General features: G+C 33.3%; 2 protein-coding genes across 3 annotated transcripts; one reads left to right on the top strand and one right to left on the bottom strand.

Annotated features, from left to right (window-relative positions):
• The first annotated feature begins 2,244 nt into the window (after nt 1-2,244).
• LOC115986521 (photosystem II 10 kDa polypeptide, chloroplastic) lies at nt 2,245-5,133 on the top strand. Its single transcript, XM_031109635.1, has 5 exons — nt 2,245-2,533; nt 2,804-2,862; nt 3,499-3,554; nt 4,619-4,671; nt 4,834-5,133. The coding sequence occupies exons 1-5, from the start codon at nt 2,380-2,382 to the stop codon at nt 4,926-4,928; spliced, it is 417 nt and encodes a 138-aa protein (XP_030965495.1). The 5' UTR covers nt 2,245-2,379; the 3' UTR covers nt 4,929-5,133.
• A 1,376-nt stretch (nt 5,134-6,509) lies between these two features.
• On the bottom strand, nt 6,510-17,171 carry LOC115987119 (DNA repair protein recA homolog 1, chloroplastic). 2 transcript variants are annotated; one of them, XM_031110590.1, is made up of 14 exons: nt 16,848-16,920; nt 13,423-13,718; nt 13,027-13,118; nt 12,801-12,876; nt 11,871-11,933; nt 11,624-11,753; nt 11,395-11,480; nt 11,148-11,273; nt 10,787-10,891; nt 10,620-10,676; nt 9,965-10,027; nt 9,809-9,885; nt 7,739-7,811; nt 6,510-6,834 (listed from the first exon to the last, which is right to left on the bottom strand). In XM_031110590.1, exons 2-14 carry the CDS (start codon nt 13,468-13,470, stop codon nt 6,730-6,732), a joined length of 1,101 nt encoding a protein of 366 aa, XP_030966450.1. In that variant the 5' UTR covers nt 13,471-13,718; nt 16,848-16,920; the 3' UTR covers nt 6,510-6,729. The 2 variants fall into 2 exon arrangements, with proteins under 2 accessions (XP_030966450.1, XP_030966449.1); XM_031110589.1 differs by lacking the exon at nt 13,423-13,718 and having other exon boundaries at nt 16,848-17,171.
• Between the last annotated feature and the right edge of the window lie 2,663 nt (nt 17,172-19,834).

Below are 19,834 nucleotides of genomic sequence, written 5' to 3'. Positions count from 1 at the left end.
ATAAGAACTTTCAAGATTTATCTTTAGGCATGCATTTGAAAAGGAGAAAAGAGGGAGGGAGGGAGGGATGGGGAAGGAAGAAAAGAGAGAAAAGCTTAGGCAACCAAATTTTAACAAGTTATGAATATCATTCTTTTTTTTAAAAGAAAAGAAAAAAAAAAAAAAAGAGTGAGTTTGGCACTAAGGAATTCTAAATATTAACTTTTATATAAAGATTTTGGAAGTGATTCATTGAATATTTTGAATCTCTAGTACCATTGGAAAGAAAAATGAAACAAATAGACACACATATATAGTTTAATAAGTTTCATATATCTTGAAGAAAAAGGTCGTAACCAGTGTATAAAACTCCTACTTTTATGGGTATAGGAGAATTTTGTAAATCTTGAAAGATTTTATTATTATGTAATGTATATAAGCCAAATAATACTCCAGCTTCTCGTCTCTTCATTCCGAATAAAATAGCCCATAGGATTTATTTTCAGTTGGCAATTTTCCTTGCATCTCCCATAGACTATCATTTGATCATATATTTTGTGCCACATGTGAATCGTATCAGTATTCCCCCAGCAGGTCCAAGAAGGGTTTTGTATTATCCCAATTGTGGCATTTTGGAGTGGTGCTACAGTTTTGTTGACAAGGTTAGAATTAGTATCATCATCACCATGGCAAGTAACCTGAAACCTTGAGTCTAGTAAATTTGTTATAACCAGCTTGTGGGCTGTGCCAGATTGTAGTTCTGCAATCAGCTGGAGCATCAGAATTGTTGCAATGGCTAATCTCAAGTTCAACATGACTGCAATTAATTGTCTATCAACAAGCCACTTTGCTTTGTTTTACAGCACTTTCATGGATAATGCAAGTTACTTTTCCTTTGGGTATAGCAAATATAACTTACGCATGGGAGTTTCATGAAAGTGCAATCTCTTTTTGATGCGTTATCTATCAAGTTGTTTAATAATACTAATGAAAGTAATAACATATATATATGGTGATGGTAGTGATAGTATACGTACCGATAATAATGATAGTGATTTATAACTCAATTTTCATTTTTGAAAAATCTTTTTGGGTTTAAATAAGGACGAAATGAAATAGGTGGATGGAATATAGCTCATGTTTTTCCGAATGATGTTGGTATTTACAAGTTCGCATCTCCTAATATAAACCAACTTTTTTTTTTTTTTTGAGTAATATAAACCAACTTAATTAAATCTTTTTTACCAAAAAAAAATACTTGTTTAAATCTTAATTATAAATCGTTATTTATAAGTTAAATGCAACGTATTTTCATCAAATCTTATAAAATTTTCTATTTTTTTTTAAAATGCAAAGTAAAATAATTATTAGCGGAGTAAACAAGCATGTGAGTCCTAAACCTATCTTAATGATATATTTGGCTTGAGTCTAATGTCTAGTAACACGAATACAACACATGTTCAAAAATATTTATGTCAATCTCATATCCAATTCAGTGCGCTGGAGCACTTTTTTTTGAGAAGGTGCACTGGAGCACTTGAGGGAAGCTTTTTGTTCTATTTTGAACAACTTGGACCATTGATGATGCTGCACTATAAGACTCCTGATATTTTTTTAGTATTTAATAAGAGGGAATGTCAAGAATCTTGTAGCTAAGTGACATGCTCTTCCTTTTAGTATTTCCTTTTAGTATTTAACTAGTTACTAACCCGTGTTATGCACAGGAACCTACCTATTTGTGAGGTAGACTAAAATAATTTTATAAAATCTTAAATTGATTAAGATAGAGAGATAGAGTTTCACTTCTTGTTAAGTTTGGACTAAAAAAAAAAATTGTTTAAAAAAAATGATAATAATGTGGCAAGCTCTAGAGAGAGGTCAATAAAAAGTCAAAAGTTTCGGTTATATATATATATATATATATATCTCAGGAAAAATGTTAAGAATCTTGTAGTTGAGTGGCATTACTTATTTTCTTTTATAAAGGAAATTGGGTTTCAAATCCTTATCTTCAAATTAAAAGATAATTTGATTACACCTTGAGGAGACAATAATTTTTTTTTCCTACCTAAAAAATTGATAATAATTAACAAGTAATAGTTATCACAATGAATGGGAATCTTGGGTATTTTGTTCCCTCAAGAATTCATCCCCATCCGATGGGCTCACTCCACGTGTCATCACGACTCATGGGAAAATATGGGTGAGGATCTATATGCCTCACAAAGAACTGGTTAAAACAGCAGAGGATTTTGATAATGTTTTGCAATATCATATCCACATTTCAGCCACACAAGCACTGCCACGTGTCATATTTGGCAATCACTCCCTGCACTATTATTATCAAGAGGAATACAATATTATCCTAAAGACCAAACCACACAATTGTTGAAGGCAAAAATGGCAGCATCAGTTATGGCTTCAGTGAGTCTAAAACCATCTCCTTTCACTGTTGAGAAGTCAGCAGTGAGAGGGTTTCCCTCTCTTGCTAGGACTTCTTCACTCAAAGTTCAGGCCAGTGGCGGCAAGAAGATCAAGACTGATACGCCTTATGGTATCATATGTACCATTTGCATGATGAGTTCGATCTTTCCAACAATATGTAGCAATTTCATTACGTAATTAACTAAATATTTACACATGCATGCATGGCATACACACAAGTGTGATCTATATATATGGCTCACCAGCTAGCATGTGATTTTAGTTAGTTATTCTAGCTGCTAGTTTCATTGAGTTCTGAAAAATTAATGATAGACATGCATGGTTATGAAATATGTAAGAAAGTTGAAGATTTGTTCTGAAAAATATATAATGTTTATAGGAACTGGGGGTGGCATGAAATTGAGGGATGGCCTTGATGCATCTGGGAGGAAGGGCAAGGTTGGTGTTTAATCTTTACTGCTTAATTTGTTGGCATATGTTTAAAATTTTCTTTCTTTTTTCACAGGAAGTAGCTTTTGTTTTATTGGGTTCTCGCAAATGATCACATGGTTCTCTAATAAGTCATGTACCTTTTAGATTTGTCATTTAATTAAATATCTCTTACTAGTCCAAAAATTGATAAATTATCGATTATCCTAATAAAACTTAAACGCTCCTTAACTAGATAGAATTCAAACTCAGGACAACCTATTTTGGTACTATGCTACTAATGGTCTTAAAAGCTTAAACTATTATAAATTGTGAAATTAATCATTTTAAGTATTATTTTAACAACAATAAAAAAAAAATCTTTTAATTTTATTTTAAATATAAACTTTTGGACCTGTATAAACTTATAAAAGTTATGCAGTTGACCTTATATCTAAGTGTATTTAGAAATCAAGATAATTTTCGTCCAAATGGATATAAACTGCATTGACTACCATTTCAGACCTATACATGGGTTTGTATGTGTGAGTAATTTGTGAACCGTGTTATCTTGGAAGAACATATTGATCTTTAATTAATTACCTCTTTAATTATCTTACTTTTCTTGACAATACTCCTAAGTCTTAACCTTTGAACTTTATTCAGGGAAAGGGAGTATATCAATTTGTAGACAAGTATGGCGCTAATGTTGATGGGTACAGGTAATATTTCAAGTTCTTTAATTCTTTTGTCATGTATTTTTCTTATTAATTATGGTTCTGGCTGAAAAAGAAAAGTGATTGTACCTTACTTAAAGAGGAATTTATAGAGTTAATTATACTGAAAATCAGTGAAGTTGGATAGATAGCTCACAAATTAGACATCTTTGGGAAGGAATTCTAACAAGAAAAAGTAAGGGAAAAAGGTGAGGTAGATGAATGAGATATAATACTAATAACTGGTCAATTAAGTATTAAGGTCTGTTTGTGAGATTGTTGAAATTAGTCTTCATTTGGGTAAAAATGTTTCTTAGAAATTTTTTTGTATTTAAATGGAATAGTTTTTCATTTCATGCTAGTCCTACTTTGTCATTTGCTGTTGTGTCTTGTGTGTAGGGCTTTTACCAAGCTTTTGAGCAATAGAATTTTCTCACTCATTAAGACCACCCCCAAAAAAGAAGAAGAAAAAAAAAGAATCATCTCATCAGCTCCACAATTGTCATGGTTTTACCATTAGTCCATAAGAACTAATTGCAAAACATGCCTTGGATGCAGGAGAACATGGGATATTGAATATTGAAACTGCAGCTTATGAGTTAAACCTGTTGACTAGATTAGAACTGTTTAGCATCTTACTGATTGGTTGATAAGAAAATAGAGAAAGAGAAACAAGAGCTAGCAAGTTGTCATTGAAATAACAAACTTTGATTATTCCCTTTCAAGTTAGTTTTAATCTAATTGAACTAGGAGCTCCTCCTGCAAACTTCACTATAAATTCTGCAGAGTTGCTAGATTCTCTCCCAATGATTCTTAGCAAAGGAATCAACGAGTCAGCAATATGAGAAAAATGTTTTCCTTTGCATTTTGTTGGTTTGGTTCCATCAAGAAAAGAAAGTTGGTTTACTTCACATCTTGTGCTGATAATTATGATAAATTTATCTTTAGGACATTTTTTTGGGGGTGAATAGAAGAATTCTTCAATCTGAATATTCTTAAACAATGAAAATCTACTAATATTTAACTCAATGCAATTATGTTCCTGATTTCATTCTATGATTGATATGCAGTCCTATCTACGACACCAACGATTGGGCCCCAAGTGGTGATGTCTATGTGGGAGGTAAGAAAATGTAGTACTACTAAATTTTGATTTTGAAGCTTTAATTCAGACTTTGGAAGAATAGTATTACATTGTTTCTTCTCTTTTCATTTCTTTTAAGGGTTTTCTTGTTACTTATTAGTGGGGTAAACTTAGTAGCATGAAACAAATATGAAATTGCAGGTACTACCGGCTTGGCCATATGGGCTGTTACCCTCGCTGCCCTTCTTGCTGGGGGTGCACTCCTTGTCTACAGCACTAGCGCTTTGTCTCAGTAGAATGCATTACTATCATCTGTGCTCTACTATATATAGCCTGTTCCTAGTAATTGTCCCCAAGAACATCAAAGAAATACTAGAGCTCAACCTTATGTGTAATATTTTCATGGATTTGAATTCATGTTTGTAGCATACTTTAATGTGAATTATTATTGAACTATTCCTCTTCTTTTTGGATATCATGTTAAAGAAGGAATTATGTTCATCAACGTGTTAATAATTTTTCTCACAATATGTAGGTCCCATATAGTTGTGGAATCCACATATTATGAAAGAGATGATGCATGTCCTATGTATAAAATAATTAATGATTATGTTAAGGCGATTAATACAATGGTCCATTAAACTAAGAACCAGGGGTGACTCCACATTGTGTCCAAGGTGGTCACAGGGCAATCTTGACTTGGAAAAAAAAAATATTATATATAAATTTTATAACTTTTTTATCCTTAAAAAAGATTTGTGACCACGCTAAATTTTTTTAGGCCCAACATAATAAACTTTGGACAAAGTTTGGTAATAAACTTGATTATAGTCTTGTAAACTAAGATTACAGATCGACTAAATATTTTTTTATTGGATGTAAATTTTGACAAATCCACTATTAGATTACATTTTTTTTTTCTTATATCCTCCATACTTGCAAAATTTCAAGAAGATCAAAGATCAATAGCTATATTATTAATCAAATGTTTAAATTTTAAAGTTTTGTATTCTAAAATTATACATAAAAAAATAAGTTTATAGATTGAATAGTAAATAACTTTTGATTGATATGAATTTTGACTAGTGTTTTAGGAACATAAAAAACATGAAATTAAATGATTAGATTTCCAAATATGTATACATGTTAATTTGTTTAGTTAAAGTTGTAGTTTTAAGTTATAACTAATTTTGTAGTCAAACTTTGTCTTTAAAGTTTGATCCCTTTAACAATATATTAGGTTTTTACAAACAAAAAGAAAAAGCTCAAGAAAAATTTTATTTAACCAAAATTTTGAAAGAAGTGTAACTGCCAGGATTGATAATGTGATAATTATTGAACATGAAAGAGAATGAGATGATAAAAATAAATTTTTGGTGAAAATTTATTATTTGCTTCAATATATCACAATTCTTTTCTCTATATCAACTTGATTAGATGACTAAAAAGTGCTGTGCATGTGTATTATAAGAAATACCCTAATAGTGAACACACAATAATTTTGAGTAAAATTGGTCGCCTGTGTTTATCTAGTGAAGTTCGTTTTTATGAGTGATCTACATACTGGTGATGTTCATTTTAATGAGCAGCCTATAAAGTTACCATCATATAAATCCCCTCTTTTGTTTCAATCACTGGTAGTAGTTCATTGATAGAAACTTTTATGTAGAACACAATTCTGGAGCACGCATCTTACCAAAGTTTGAACCTACTTTTTGAAGTGACTTTGAATACATCAATAAATGAAAATGGAATAATTTAATTGCTTCTTACCTGTTAGAATATTCAGCATACAAACCCTCCCCTTACCACAACCCCCCACCCCCCCTCCAAAAAAAAGACCCTCTTCTTTTCTTTTCTTTTTCTTTTGTCAATAATACAACAATTAGAGATTCCAATTTCAATTTCCTCCAAAATCAGTGTTCTTTTTCATTTTGGAAGTGGATAGATGGGGAAAAATATCAACTGATCAAACCTAACTGGCTTACAGTTGATGCACATAGGGAAAAGACATTCGTTTCAGCCTTTAACCTCCGTCGCTACCTCTTCCGTCATTCAGTATAGAGAGCATCAGTCATTAGTAGTAGTTGCCCATTCTCATTGTATATCCTCATAAATGTCTTCCTCTTGATGTGGCAATGGCAAGTTCTTCACAAGTGGAGAGCTTACTTGTCCTGTATCTGCCATCTTGGACCGAACAATCTGCAAATGCATTTTCAATTTCATTCCCATAGTCTTTGCAAGTTGCTTATGAAAGTTTGATAAAAAGGAAATTTGAAGAGAGCAAGTTGTCATAATTTCAAGAAAAGGGGTCTATCTTTTCCTCTCAGGGACAAGGATGCATGCACACAAATTGATGCTAAATATCATCATTGTTACTACTAATATTGTTATTTCTAATTATTAATTTGATAATAGGTGGATAACAATTAATATTGTAGAATTATAATATACTAGTAGAGAAACGCATTTCATGTTTAAATATTTTAGTTAGTTGAAGTTTTGGAGAATGCTACATTGCTACTATTGCTTTCTTTTAATTCAATTTATCCAACTTGACATGGGTACTTTGTTATAACTGCAAAAGTATATATACATATCCAACTAAAGTAAAACAAAAAAGAGAACTGTGGCCATTTTTTTTTTTTTTATCTAAGACACTAGTTATATAGTTAAGCATAATCAGCCTTCAGAGTCATGTAATAATTAATGTGAACGATTTCTTCAATAATCATTATTTCCCAGCACTGCATACATTGAACTGATTGGTAACAAGGATTTCACATCATGCGCAATAATTATGCATCAAAATGAAAGATCACAAGAATTGCGGAGCTGTTTATTGATTTGAAAATGTCAGATGCTGGAGGGAAAGAGTTGAGTAAACCCTATTGTTGAAGTAAATTAGTTGGGAAGAAGGGCTTCATTCAGTGAATTGGGTAAATCAAATCCTGTTTAGGCAGAATGGTAAACCCCAGACAAATGAAACAGGTCTATAACCAAAGCAACTGGACATTAAAACAGAAATTGATTAATGTACAGGGAAAGAATAATGCAGCAGACTTAATAAGATTCAGCCAAGTGTAAAGGGCATAAGCATCCAAACCTTTTCTATTTCATCTTGAAGATTGGGGTTGTCTTTCAAGTACTGTAATGCTCGGTCTCTTCCCTGCCCCAACCTTTTTCCAAACGCAAACAACATAAGACAACAATAAACCACGTTAATTATATTTTCTTAGACAAAGCACAAAATTCACTTGTATGAAAGGAAAATAATATTATATGTAATCAAAAGAATTTGAGAAGTTCTTATAAACTTGTAATTGTTCATCTAGAACTGGAGGGAAAGTATAGTGGGAAAATTAAAGGTTGAAGTCCAATCACATGCAGATTCGCAAAAGTCCTGTTTCTTACCTCTAAGAACTCAAGGGATGGTGCACAAAAACTGTGATAGGAGACTGTAGTTCTTAGAGAGCTATCTCAAAGCTAGAGTACATACTTGGCCATAAAAAGGGTTATTTCAACACATCCTACTATGTTTAACAAGCAAATGATTGAAATGGTAATTTGTTAATACTAAACTAACAACTAACATGGATCTAATGACCCATCAGTCTGGCATATATTACCACTCAAATGGTGCTTACTTCTTTAGCTGATAACAAACCACTTAGCCTAGTAAATCAAAATCTTCACAAACAGACAGCCAGCAATTCTGGAGACATTTCTAACTCATAACACCAAAGTAAGAACAGAAAACAGTTGTTGGTCTTCCTGTTCACAGAACAAACATTAAATCTGGTATAGCCTCCCATAAGCTGTGGGGTTGTGCCTCCAATAAGCTTTTATGTTTTAACTAGAAATGCATGATACTTAACAAAAGAAAAATAGTATAACAACAAGCCTTAGTACCAACACTTTGGGGTCGGCTATGGATCCTCACAAATTAAGCCACATATACACTAATCAGGGTGAGCCACATATATCATTTTCAGCCACAATCTAAAGACATGTTCTTTGTCATCTCCTTAATTGACACGTATTTTATTATTGCTATTACTAATGTTGTTGTAGGCCATACTCTACCTTTTCTCATTCCCTCGACTTGAATTAATTCACTTTTCCTCACTAGTCCTTCAATCGTTTTTCTCTGCACATGTCCAAACCATCTCAAGTGACTCTCTTTCATCTTATCATCAATAGGAGATACCCCTATCTTTAAGTGATTTTCCTCATTATGAATCCTTTTTGTCCTCATATTTCCATTTATCTATCTTAGCATTCTCATTTCAACTAAACTCATTTTATGAACATAAAGCTTCTTAATGGCCCAGTATTAAGTACCAAAGAGTATAGTTGATCTTATATCAGTCTTGTAAAAAAATTCATTTAACTTAATAGGTATTGTATGATCACAAAATACTCCTAATGTGTTTCTCCACTTCATCCACCTTGCTCTTATCCTATGATTCACCCTCTTCAATCTCCCTAATCTTACAGCAACCAATGATAATAATGGTCAATAAAATGAAGGGTACAGAAACTGATAATAGCAATACAAGGAGGAGATGTTTAATCAACATATAGAGGTCTATGAACAGGGAAAATATCAGATACAGTGTCCTTGCCCCCTCATTTTCACAAGGGATGGAGGATAAGTTCATGGGTTTATTTATTTATTTATTTTTTTAATTTCATTGAAATAGTACTTCACCCTAATCAAGGATTAAGGCTAAAATGATTTGCAGATTCACAATGGATTTAAAGAGCTATGGTTTAATTCAGGAAAATTTAGGTTGTGATTGCCCTGTTCTAAACTAGCCCTGTCATCACTTTGTAAAGAGAAAATCTTGCTATTATTCTTGAGTTTTTGACTGTAAGAAGTTAAAAAAAAAAATTTTAAAAAAAAACTTTGAAACTTTTCGAAACAGAGAAATGAAAGCCTTGAGAGACAAGCAAATCATTGTGTTATTTAATCATAAATAAAGCCCCTTGATATTCAATATTAACAAGATTACGCAGATTATTTGTTTAGGAAGAAAAAAAAAAATAGTAATCAGATGCATATTGCATAGTAACGTAAGTTTGTTTACTCTTCAGGAACAGAAAGGACCATATAGAAGAGGAGTATGAAGTAATAACACCAGGAACTACAAATGTAAGTCCAAAGACAAACCTGTGGTCCTCATAGCTATACCAAGAGCCCTTCTTTACCACAACATCCATCATCTCAGCACAGTCCAAAATGCAACCCTGCAAAACTAAGGGATGTCAAGAGGAGTGTGACTTGCACCATTTGGGGGGAACAAAGCTTTCATGTTGCATTACTAACCAAATTGCTCACTCCCTCTCCAAAGATAATTTCAAACTCAGCCTGCTTGTATGGCCTTGACACCTAGAAAAATTAGTTGAAATGAGGATCTCTCTACACATGGGAAAGCATCAATCATACGCACAAAATGGTGGTAGATCTAATAATCGAATGATAGGTACAAATTTTGGCAACAATTGTGAAGTAACAATTGAAACAAAACAGTTGATACACCTTAAATACATAGTCAAGCATCATAACAAAAATTACTCATCAAATTAAAAAGTGAAAGCGGTTTAGATAATATCTTTAAAAGGATGTTTACAACTTCAAGGCAGCAGTGGCTTCACTTGGCAAACCCTAGCTTCAGCAAGAGATTCTAATGCAATCAATTGAAAATTATATAAATATTGGGATACTGTAATTGAATGTCACATCCAGTTCTTCCATTCATAGGTCCTTTCAGTCAGACTGGTGTCAAGTGTCAACATAAAGAACAATATTAAAAGTGGTAAAACAATTCATTTTCTTTATATTAACAGCAACAATCCGTTCATATATGTCAAGTGAACATCTTAGAAACATTATATAAGTTTATAAAGGCATAATAAAAATGAAAACTTCGTTTCAGAGCATTAAACAATCCTTGCACAATCTTGATGCCAATGTAATTTACCTTGCTCTTTTGCACTCTTACACGTACCCGAAGCCCAATTTCTTCATCTCCTTTAACCTAAAGTAGAAAAAGACAGATGCATGATGAGGTTTTCACAGAGATAAAACAAAAATTAACAAAGTAATCTCTATCTATGTAGGAATCATCCAAGCAGCTGCTGTGCTTACAGACTTTATCTTCCCAGTAGATCGTATCTCAAGCCGAACAGAGGCAAAGAACTTTAATGCAATTCCTCCACTCGTCACTTCTGGATTTCCATAATACACACCAATCTTACAAAACCCACAAGAATGCAAACATTAGTTACAGAAAGATAGAGAATTTCAGTTTCAATCCAAGAATATTGTAACAGAAATGGAAGGTACAATGAAAAATAATATGTAAGGAAGAGCAAGACTCAATTCTGTCTGTTGGCGATAGGCTCCACCAGGGAAATTAACTACAATCATCCCTCGTGCAGTCTTTAGAAATTAAAAAAAAAAAATATATATATATATATATATATAAACCCTAATTAATCAAAAGTACCTTATATCTTATTTGATTCAAAAAAATGAGAGTACAACCAGCTTTCGAGGCATTTCCTGACATTTTACGCAAAGCCTGGCTCATAAGGCGTGCTTGCAAACCCATTTGCTGCATCCCAATCTCACCCTATGATATAGTGAAGCATACAAGTCAGAAATGGGCAACCTTGTCAATTCAAAATCTAAAAGAGCTTGGGGCCAAGACTAACCTATAAATGAGAGAGAGAGAGAGACAGATGATAACTTACTTCAATCTCGGCCCGTGGAGTGAGAGCTGAGACAGAATCAACACAGATAAGATCTATGGCACCAGATCTGCACATTCGATCTGCGACTGAGATGACATGACAAACTCAAAAAATCAATATATATCAAGCGTAAAGATAAGAATTTCATAAGCACCAGTCCATATTGAATATGGTCAGCGCATCATATGAATTCTTACACAACAACATAGACCAAGAAAAAATATATTACTCTCAAGTGCCATCTCCCCATGATCGGGTTGGCAAACAATCAAATTTTCTACATCCACTCCCAATGCTTTAGAATATGCTGGATCAAAAGCATGCTCTGCATCAACAAGCATTGCATTCCCTCCCAGCCTCTGCATATTTTCATTGAAAAGCTACATGTTGGTCTCATTACAAACAACATTCTAAGTGAAGCTCTAGTTATTGACAGAAGTAAAGATTAAGAAGTGAAGTCCGGAAAGAAGTAATACCTGCACTTCTGCGATTGCATGGAGTGCCAAGGTGGTTTTTCCACTACTTTCTGGCCCAAATATCTGGAAAGAAATATGGCAGATTATATCAGACCTTTCTGGAGCATAAGTTATCCTATCTGATCAGCAAAATGCTAGAGCAGTTCTTTAGAACAAGAAAGCACATCAAAGACCCACTACAAATTATGATAGGAGTGCAGCAGAATTAAGTAGCATGCTCAATTTTCTTTTTATTGCATACGGTGACCAGATTTTAGATGCATATAATACTATAAGTATCGCATACTCTGCAGATGCTCAAATTGTTCAGGACTTCATTGATTCAAGTTGAGCAGTCTATTTGCACGATGGCATAAAGGCATAGTCCTAAACATAAAGGCATATAACAGAATTTTGAAAGTGAACATGTATTGACTAGTCTTATGTATAGTGACAAAATTTATATATAACTAAATGTGCCTACACGATAAGGCACACCCATTATTATTGCGCACAAGTCAATGTTTTAAGATGTGTATTCCATATACTTGTGGCCAAAATTTGAATAAACATGTGCTTATACTTTTCACCCACATGCTCCACTCTCAAACTTTTCCAACTCATAATTTTTTCAGTAATATCCCAACTGCCCAACACATTGCCAATGGTAGGTATTAACAAGTTTTAAATTTCCATTACCAGTCACTGTGATTCCTCATGAATAAGGAAAAAGTGGTATGGGTTTCACATTGAGAGGTTTCAGAGAAGGCAGGGTGGAAAAGGCAGTTTTTGTCAAAGCTTGAAAGGGGCAAAATACCCTAAACCCAAAGCATTTTTTTAAAAATAATAAAAATGTTAAAAAAAAAAAAAAGACGAAAATTAAAGGAGAAACCAGGAGACACACAAATAGAAACACCCCCCCCGGCGCGAAGACATACAAAGAGTTAATACCTCTACAATTCTCCCTCTGGGAAGGCCACCACCTAAGGCAAAGTCTAATGTCAAACAGCCACTGGGAAAGGTTTCACTGCAATGCACAAAATGTTACAAAATCATGCTCAATAATGCTGCTTCCAGAAGCTAAAACATTGTTCAAAATGAAAATTTGGGGGGGGGGGGGGTTTAAATGGTGGTGATAAAGTACATTTTTTTTTATTACAAAGATAAAAATACATACACCAAAGCACCACCAGCACTGCCTAATCTTGTAACACTTCCTTTTCCAAATGAGCTATTTATATCATTCATTGCTGCTTCCAGTGCTTTTTGCTGGAGGAGAAAAAAAAGTAAAAAAATTAGATCTAATCTCTAAGTAACTCAGTAATTCACGATGCCATTTAGCATCCTACAAATACTGCAAGGCTCATGTTCAAACTTTAAAACTACAAGTATTTGTATTAAAAGCAAATAACATAGTCAGGAACTCAAATCAGAACATGTTCAATCATAAAACATAAACTGAAATAAGTACATAGATGAAAAGATTCAAAATCCTTAAAATCAAAACATAAGATAATAAAACATAGGCCATACTAATTATAATTTCATACTGGTGGAACTATATTACACATACTTGACTATGCAGGTTGCACACATGTACTTGTGCAAGTGTTGTATTCATTAGTCCTCAAAAGATTTCCCACCATTTTCAAGTGTCTGCTAGCCAAACTCTTTATGTCATGTCATGTCAAGACAGATACGGCAATGCGAAATTAAGGGTCCAGGTAACAGAGTAACTATCTAGAGGATTATGCAAGAGGGTCCTGATAGTGCCCTCATATCCATCTTCCATCCATTTCATGACAATCATACCAAGGACAATATCCCATCTAACATACGGTTTATGTCATGACTCAGTCCTCACATTGTCTGCAGCAGTCAGATTAGTGTGAATGGTTCACAAACTCCAATTTTTGTAAAAACCAAAATATATAATACATCCAACTTGTTAAACATCCAAAGCAGTAACATAAAAGAATAAATCATTGTATCCACCTAATTATATGGAGTTTTACACTAATGCTAATAAATGTCTTCAAGGATGGAAGAATCATGATTTAGGCACTTACAGACAGTCCAAAACTAGAAGCAAGAAGGTAAATCATGCAAGGACTATGCCATTATAGAGAACTGCCTCTGTGATATTGTAGGATGAGACATGAAGAAGATCAATATGATATATACAAAAGTCAGTTTGTTTCTTGTGTTGCAGATTGATTCATATTGCAAAATTATGAATGTGGAAAAGGCATAAATTTAGTAACCAAAGGCAATTTACTCTTCAATTCAAGAAAATACTGTGCCATTATAGAAAACTGCCTTGTGTGATGAGTGACTTGCTGTCTAAGACTCAGAATGCATTCATTCAAGGGATACAGATTTTAGATTATGTCTTCATGGAAAATGAGTACTTAGATGTTAGAATTGACGGGATTCCAGGGATGTTATGTAAGCTAGATTTAGAACAATCCTATGTCCATGTAAATTAGGATTTCTTATTGTACATGCTGAAGAGATGTGGTTTTGGGGAAAAATGGAGGAAGTAGATTGGTCTTTGCTAATCTAAAGATTTTCCATCGTGGTGAATCATGCATTCCTAGCAGTTTTTCGAAAGCACTAGGAGAGGGGATCCTTTGCCCTCACTCCTCTTTGTTTTTGGAATGGACACTCTTACCAGGTTAGTAGCTAAGGCAATAGAAGGAGTTTATTATCAGCTATATCTGTAAGCCAGAAGAGTATTGACCCATCGAATATTTCTGATTTACTTTTTTTATTTATTTTAAATTCTGACTCTACTCAACTCCTGTACGTAAGATGTATCCTTCTATGCTTTGACGTCGTTTCTGACCTGAAGATTAATTTGGGTAAATTAGAGATATCACTTGTGATAGAGGTGGTGAATCTAGAAGAGCTAGCACCATTCTTGGATATAAGGCATCTCACCTTCCACTGAAATATTTGGGGTTGCCCTTGGGTGTTGCTCGATCTAAATCAAGATCCATTTGGTATGGCATCTTAGAAACAATGGAAAAGAAACTTAGCAAGTTGGAAGAAGATTTATTTATCAAGAGGAGGGCAGATTACGCTAATTAAGAGTGCACTTTCTAGTGATCCCACTTATTTTATGTTTTTGTTCCCTTTACTAGATGGAATTGCAACTCAAATGGATAAAATTCAGAGAGATTTTTTTATAAGATGGTATAGGGGACGAATTAAAATGCCATTTAGCCAATTGAAATATTGTTTGTACTCCTATCAAAAATGGAGGTTTAGGGATTAGGAAGTTGTTGGTTGTTAACCAAGCTTTACTTGGTAAGAGGTTATGGTAGCATGCAGTGGAGAGGGATTTCTGTTGGAAAGATGTAATAGAGCAAAAGTGATGCAGTACAAGCCTTGAAAGAAATTTGTGGGAAAGAAATAAATGAACAAAAACTTAGGAGTTAGCATCAAGCAGGGGAAAAGGGATAGAAAACCTAAGATTCAGCACCTACTGTTGCCTGAAGTCAAAACCAAGCCATTGGAAATTCCAATGAGATTTGATTCATCAAATCAAGCATAACAATACTAAACCTTGGGGGCTTTAAATAGGATTCACAAGCTATATTACTAACCTTCTAACTGAGCAAATAAAATAAATAAAGTCCCAAGCCAAATAGAAAAGGAAATAATTCTTAATCAATTACATATTGCAAATAAAAATTAAATCTTAAAATTATAATAATGTCTAATAAATATCAATTGAGCCCAACTGGTAGCAGCCCTCCATCATCTGGCCATGTGACACAGGCTTGCATCTGGTGTTTGCATAAAAATTATGGGCTCTTGGGGAGGATGGCGCTTGGATGTTGGCAGGAGTGCATATGGAGTAGGCCTATAGAAGAATATCAGAAATGGTTGGACTAATTTTACTAGATATATATCGTTATGAGGTTGGTGATGGCATGATCTTTGGTGTGGGGATGATACCTAGAAAAATAGATTCCTGGAGTTTTTTTCTTTTTGAAGAGCCAAGAATAAAGACACTACTGCAGTAGATTATACAGATTGTTTGAGGGCAGCATTTAATGGAACCCTTTATTTCGGGGTATTTTTGGATGATTTGTATTCTGCCAAGGTAAATAATGGAAGGAAAGATAAGCTGGTTTGGGGTCTTTTGAAGAGTCGGGCCTTTCATGTTAATACTTATAATAAAGCTTTGAGGAATGGGGGCAACAGCACCAATGAACTTTGGATCAAACAACATTTCCTAGGGTTTCCAATGGAGGTGTCTATAGTTTGAATGCCCGTCCACCGTTTAAAACCAAGCGTTGTATATCTGGAATGCACATGATAACAAATAAATTGGATGCCGTAACTATGCAGTCCAAGAATACACCTCTTCTTAAAATGAATAACAATTGTCCCAAAAGCTTAAGCTATTTAGAAATGGTGAATTTAATCCCTTAACCACAATTCTAACACTCCCTCTCACGTGTGGGCCTCAGCTTCGCCTTAATAAGTGAGGCCTGTCACATGGGATTTTTAACATTTTAAATGGGAGGTAGAGTTGAGATAGGGATCAAATTCAGCATCCAGTGCTCTGATGCCATGTTAAATGACTGATTATCCCAAAAGGTTAAGCTATTAGGAAATAGTGAATTTAACCATAATTCTAACAAATACTATAAAAGTTTCCTATCCAATACTATATAACCGCCATTTGGAATAACACAATTTAAAATAAACTCAGCAAAATATTGATTCAGACAAAAAGTTACTGAGAATACACAGAAAGATTGTTAAAGGTAGTGTCTTTTCTACTAAAATACTAAGGTTAGCAAAAACAACAAATGGGTTTTCATCCAAATTCAAAAACAAGAAATGGGTTCATGTAAAATCAACATCTTCAGTTATAAGAGAACCCCAGATAAATATAAACATAGAATTGCATAAAGGGAATGAAACGCAAATGCAAGAACAGCTAAAGAAGAAGAAAAGGAAAGAGGGGGTGAAGTATACCCTGTCGAGAAAGCGGGGGTCAAAGTCATTAGAGAGAGCCCCATTTACTTTGCCATCAAACTCACTACGAATTTTGACATGTTTAAGCTTGGAGGCAGGGGTGAGGGTGCGTGGACGCCATGGTTTTGAGTTCCAAGGGAGGAATAGAGTTGATGATGATGGCCAAGAGAGAGTGTTGGGTTTTAGATTTTGAGGGAAAACCAAATCCATATTCTTTACTAAACTAAAAAATGTAAAAACCTCGCTATCGTTTGCTCTGATTTCAACTTATAAATGTTCTCTCTTGTCACCCTCTACATTTGTCTTTTTTTGGACAGGGAGGGGTTTGTGTTTTTTCATTTTTCCTAAACCCAACCCCTCCTCAACCTACAATTTTTTTTGGCTTTTAAAATTTATTTATTTTTACTCTCTGACATTGTGTTCTAATTCTATGCTTCTACTGTGTCTCTTTGGGATTTTTTTGCTCCCACTTGGGCCTTATGGTATGTTTGGATTGAGTGGAGAGAAGTTGGAGTGAGGTAGTGTAAAGTAGATTTGTTATAAAATTAACTTATTTTTAGTCAAATTTTTTACTCCTCTTTACTTTCCTTCTTTCTCCCTTCCATTCAAATGGGCCCTTAAACATAGTCTAAGGTGCAAATCTATGTCACCCAAAAGGCTATGTTGTGTAAAATTGTTGGGCTGAAATTAATCCTATCCATCTTAAGATTTTTTTTAAAAAAAATATTATATATATAGTGAAAAATATGTTTTGTTGTTCAATTATGATCCTGAAAATGAGTTAAAAAAATTTGTCATTTGACTCGCATGAAAAATCGTTAATATTTTTTATAATTACAAATAATTATACGTACAAATAAAAACCTAAAAAGTGTGAGTTTTTAGTGAAGTTTTTCTTTATGAATTCCTAAAAAAAAAAAAAAATTAAGTGAATTTTCTGTAAATAATTTTTAAAAAAAAAATAAAATTGAGTTTTCAAGAAAGAGTTTCTTTCAAAATAAAAACTTTCAAAAAATATCTTTTGAGTTTTTTTTTAGTAATAATTTTTTTTTCAAATGTTGGCCTGTTTTAGTAGCCCATTTTTGTTTGATATTTTGAGTCTTTCCTTTTGTTGTGTTTTGGGCTTAGGCCCATCCTTGTTTTGTCTAGGAGCATTAAGCCCATCCTTGTTTTGAACAATTTTGACATTCGGTCAACTCTTAATTGACCAAGGGTGTTTTGGTCATTTTGATTTGAAATGACACTTTGAGTGTTTTGATGCCCAAACGAGTCGAACCACAATGTTCTAGATGTTCCCGATGTTCCCTGGTCAAAAAGTAAATTTTTTTGGAATTTTCGGGGTCTAGCACTCAAATTGATGTAGACAAAATACGGTATCAACAAATGGGATAAAGAAAAAGAACCTTGTGATCGGGAATTGAATACCAAAATACATAAATATGTGTAAAAGTCAATACAAATGTGCCAAAAAGAGAAACAAATGTGATGTGATAATTAAATCAATAATAACAAAAAAAGCCATTGCTGAAAAAAAAAATTGTTGAAACAATAAAAAAAATCTATCAGAAAAGAAACAAAATTGAAGAGAGAGAAAGAGTTATGACCTTTTTTGTCATGAACAACAGGAATGGGGGAGAAATGTGGAAATGAAGTAAAAAGAAATTTATAAGAAAATTAAAATGGAAGAGTAAGGTTTGAAGTAGATGAAAGGTTAAAAAGTTTAAAAGACAATAATTGAGAAAATTTAGAAACGGTAGAATTTAAGAAGATGGATAAAATTTAAAAATTTATAAAGGAATCAAATGAAAATTTTAAAAAGACAATGATTGGAGGAGATGAAAGATTGAATGAAGAAGACAATGTTTGAAGAAAATGAAAGATTGATTAAAGTAAAAATTACAAAAATAATAAAGAAGAAATGATGCTAATGACGTAGTTTAAAAAGAGATTAGTAAAATTTATTGTTAAGCTTCCATATTATATATACTATAGATAGATATGTATAGACATTGTTTTTGGTTTTTTATTACTCATTGATTTTATTTTTTAGTTATAAACATCTAAATTAAAGTAGATGAATATGTAAAGACAAAGTTATATATAAAGTTAAAACCTCTCAGATGAATGTGTAAAGTTAAATCTATTTGTATATTTAATATTGTCAACAAAATTTAGGAATAAAAAATAAATAAGAAAAAGAATAATTATATGGCTAATGACGTCGCGGATGAGGTTGTGCAACATGAGTATAACAAAAATAAATGTTACACATAAACTTCTAGATATATATATATTGATTTGACAAATTAAGATTATAGTATGCTTATTAAAATGAAGTCATCTAATAAAGCAAGTATGTGCCTTGCCCGTGCCATCAACACTAGTACTCCTAAAAAAGGTCATCAAACACAATAATATTTGTGTGGGCCAAGGAGAGTTAAAGGAAGTTGGGCCTAGGTTGGAATTTGGGAAGGCCCAACTAGATATTCATATGAAGTACTTGGGCTCAAATAATTTGAAGAAAGAGATAGACTGAAGAAGGAATTGGTCCAAGGAAAGCACCGAAGAAGGAATTGGTTCAAGGAAGGAACTGAGGAAAGAATGGATTGGGGAGGATGGAGAGCTACTGGACCATGCCAAGTATGTTGACTGAGGAAAGTAATGGTAATTAATTTGAATGAAATTAGGAAGAAGCTTTCTAACGAAGCCACCGTCCCCTCCACACTAAATGTTCTGCACCAACCAAGCATGCTGCATTAATGGCTAAATAACACTTGAACAATGTTTCAACAACCTGTTACCTACTTAGCCCAACTTTAAAAGGAGGAAAGAAGAAAGATGGGACAAATATCTTGCCTAAAGAATGATCCATTATACAAGTGAACGGTCAAGATTGAAGCATTAAAGCTATAAATAGAAAAAGATCCCCCATGTACAAGGATCTAGTCCAGAAAAACAGGAGAGAAAAAGATAAACCTATTGTAATA

This window comes from Quercus lobata, chromosome 4 (genome assembly GCF_001633185.2).
Source record: "Quercus lobata isolate SW786 chromosome 4, ValleyOak3.0 Primary Assembly, whole genome shotgun sequence".
NCBI lineage: Eukaryota > Viridiplantae > Streptophyta > Magnoliopsida > Fagales > Fagaceae > Quercus > Quercus lobata.
Note: the sequence above shows the minus strand (reverse complement) of the source record. Positions and strands in the feature narration are given on the sequence as shown.

Bases quoted from the DNA above. Each gene is read 5' to 3' on its own strand.
- LOC115986521 (XM_031109635.1), top strand. From the start codon at position 2,380: ATGGCAGCATCAGTTATGGCTTCAGTGAGTCTAAAACCATCTCCTTTC. The intron at 2,863-3,498 runs GTTGGTGTTTAA...AACTTTATTCAG, and splicing joins CATCTGGGAGGAAGGGCAAG to GGAAAGGGAGTATATCAATT. The intron at 4,672-4,833 runs GTAAGAAAATGT...ATGAAATTGCAG, and splicing joins TGGTGATGTCTATGTGGGAG to GTACTACCGGCTTGGCCATA.
- LOC115987119 (XM_031110589.1), bottom strand. From the start codon at position 17,057: ATGGATTTGGTTTTCCCTCAAAATCTAAAACCCAACACTCTCTCTTGG. The intron at 10,677-10,786 runs GTAAGCACAGCA...TTTCTACTTTAG, and splicing joins CTACTGGGAAGATAAAGTCT to GTTAAAGGAGATGAAGAAAT. The intron at 6,835-7,738 runs GTTTGGATGCTT...ATGCATTTGCAG, and splicing joins TTCAAGATGAAATAGAAAAG to ATTGTTCGGTCCAAGATGGC.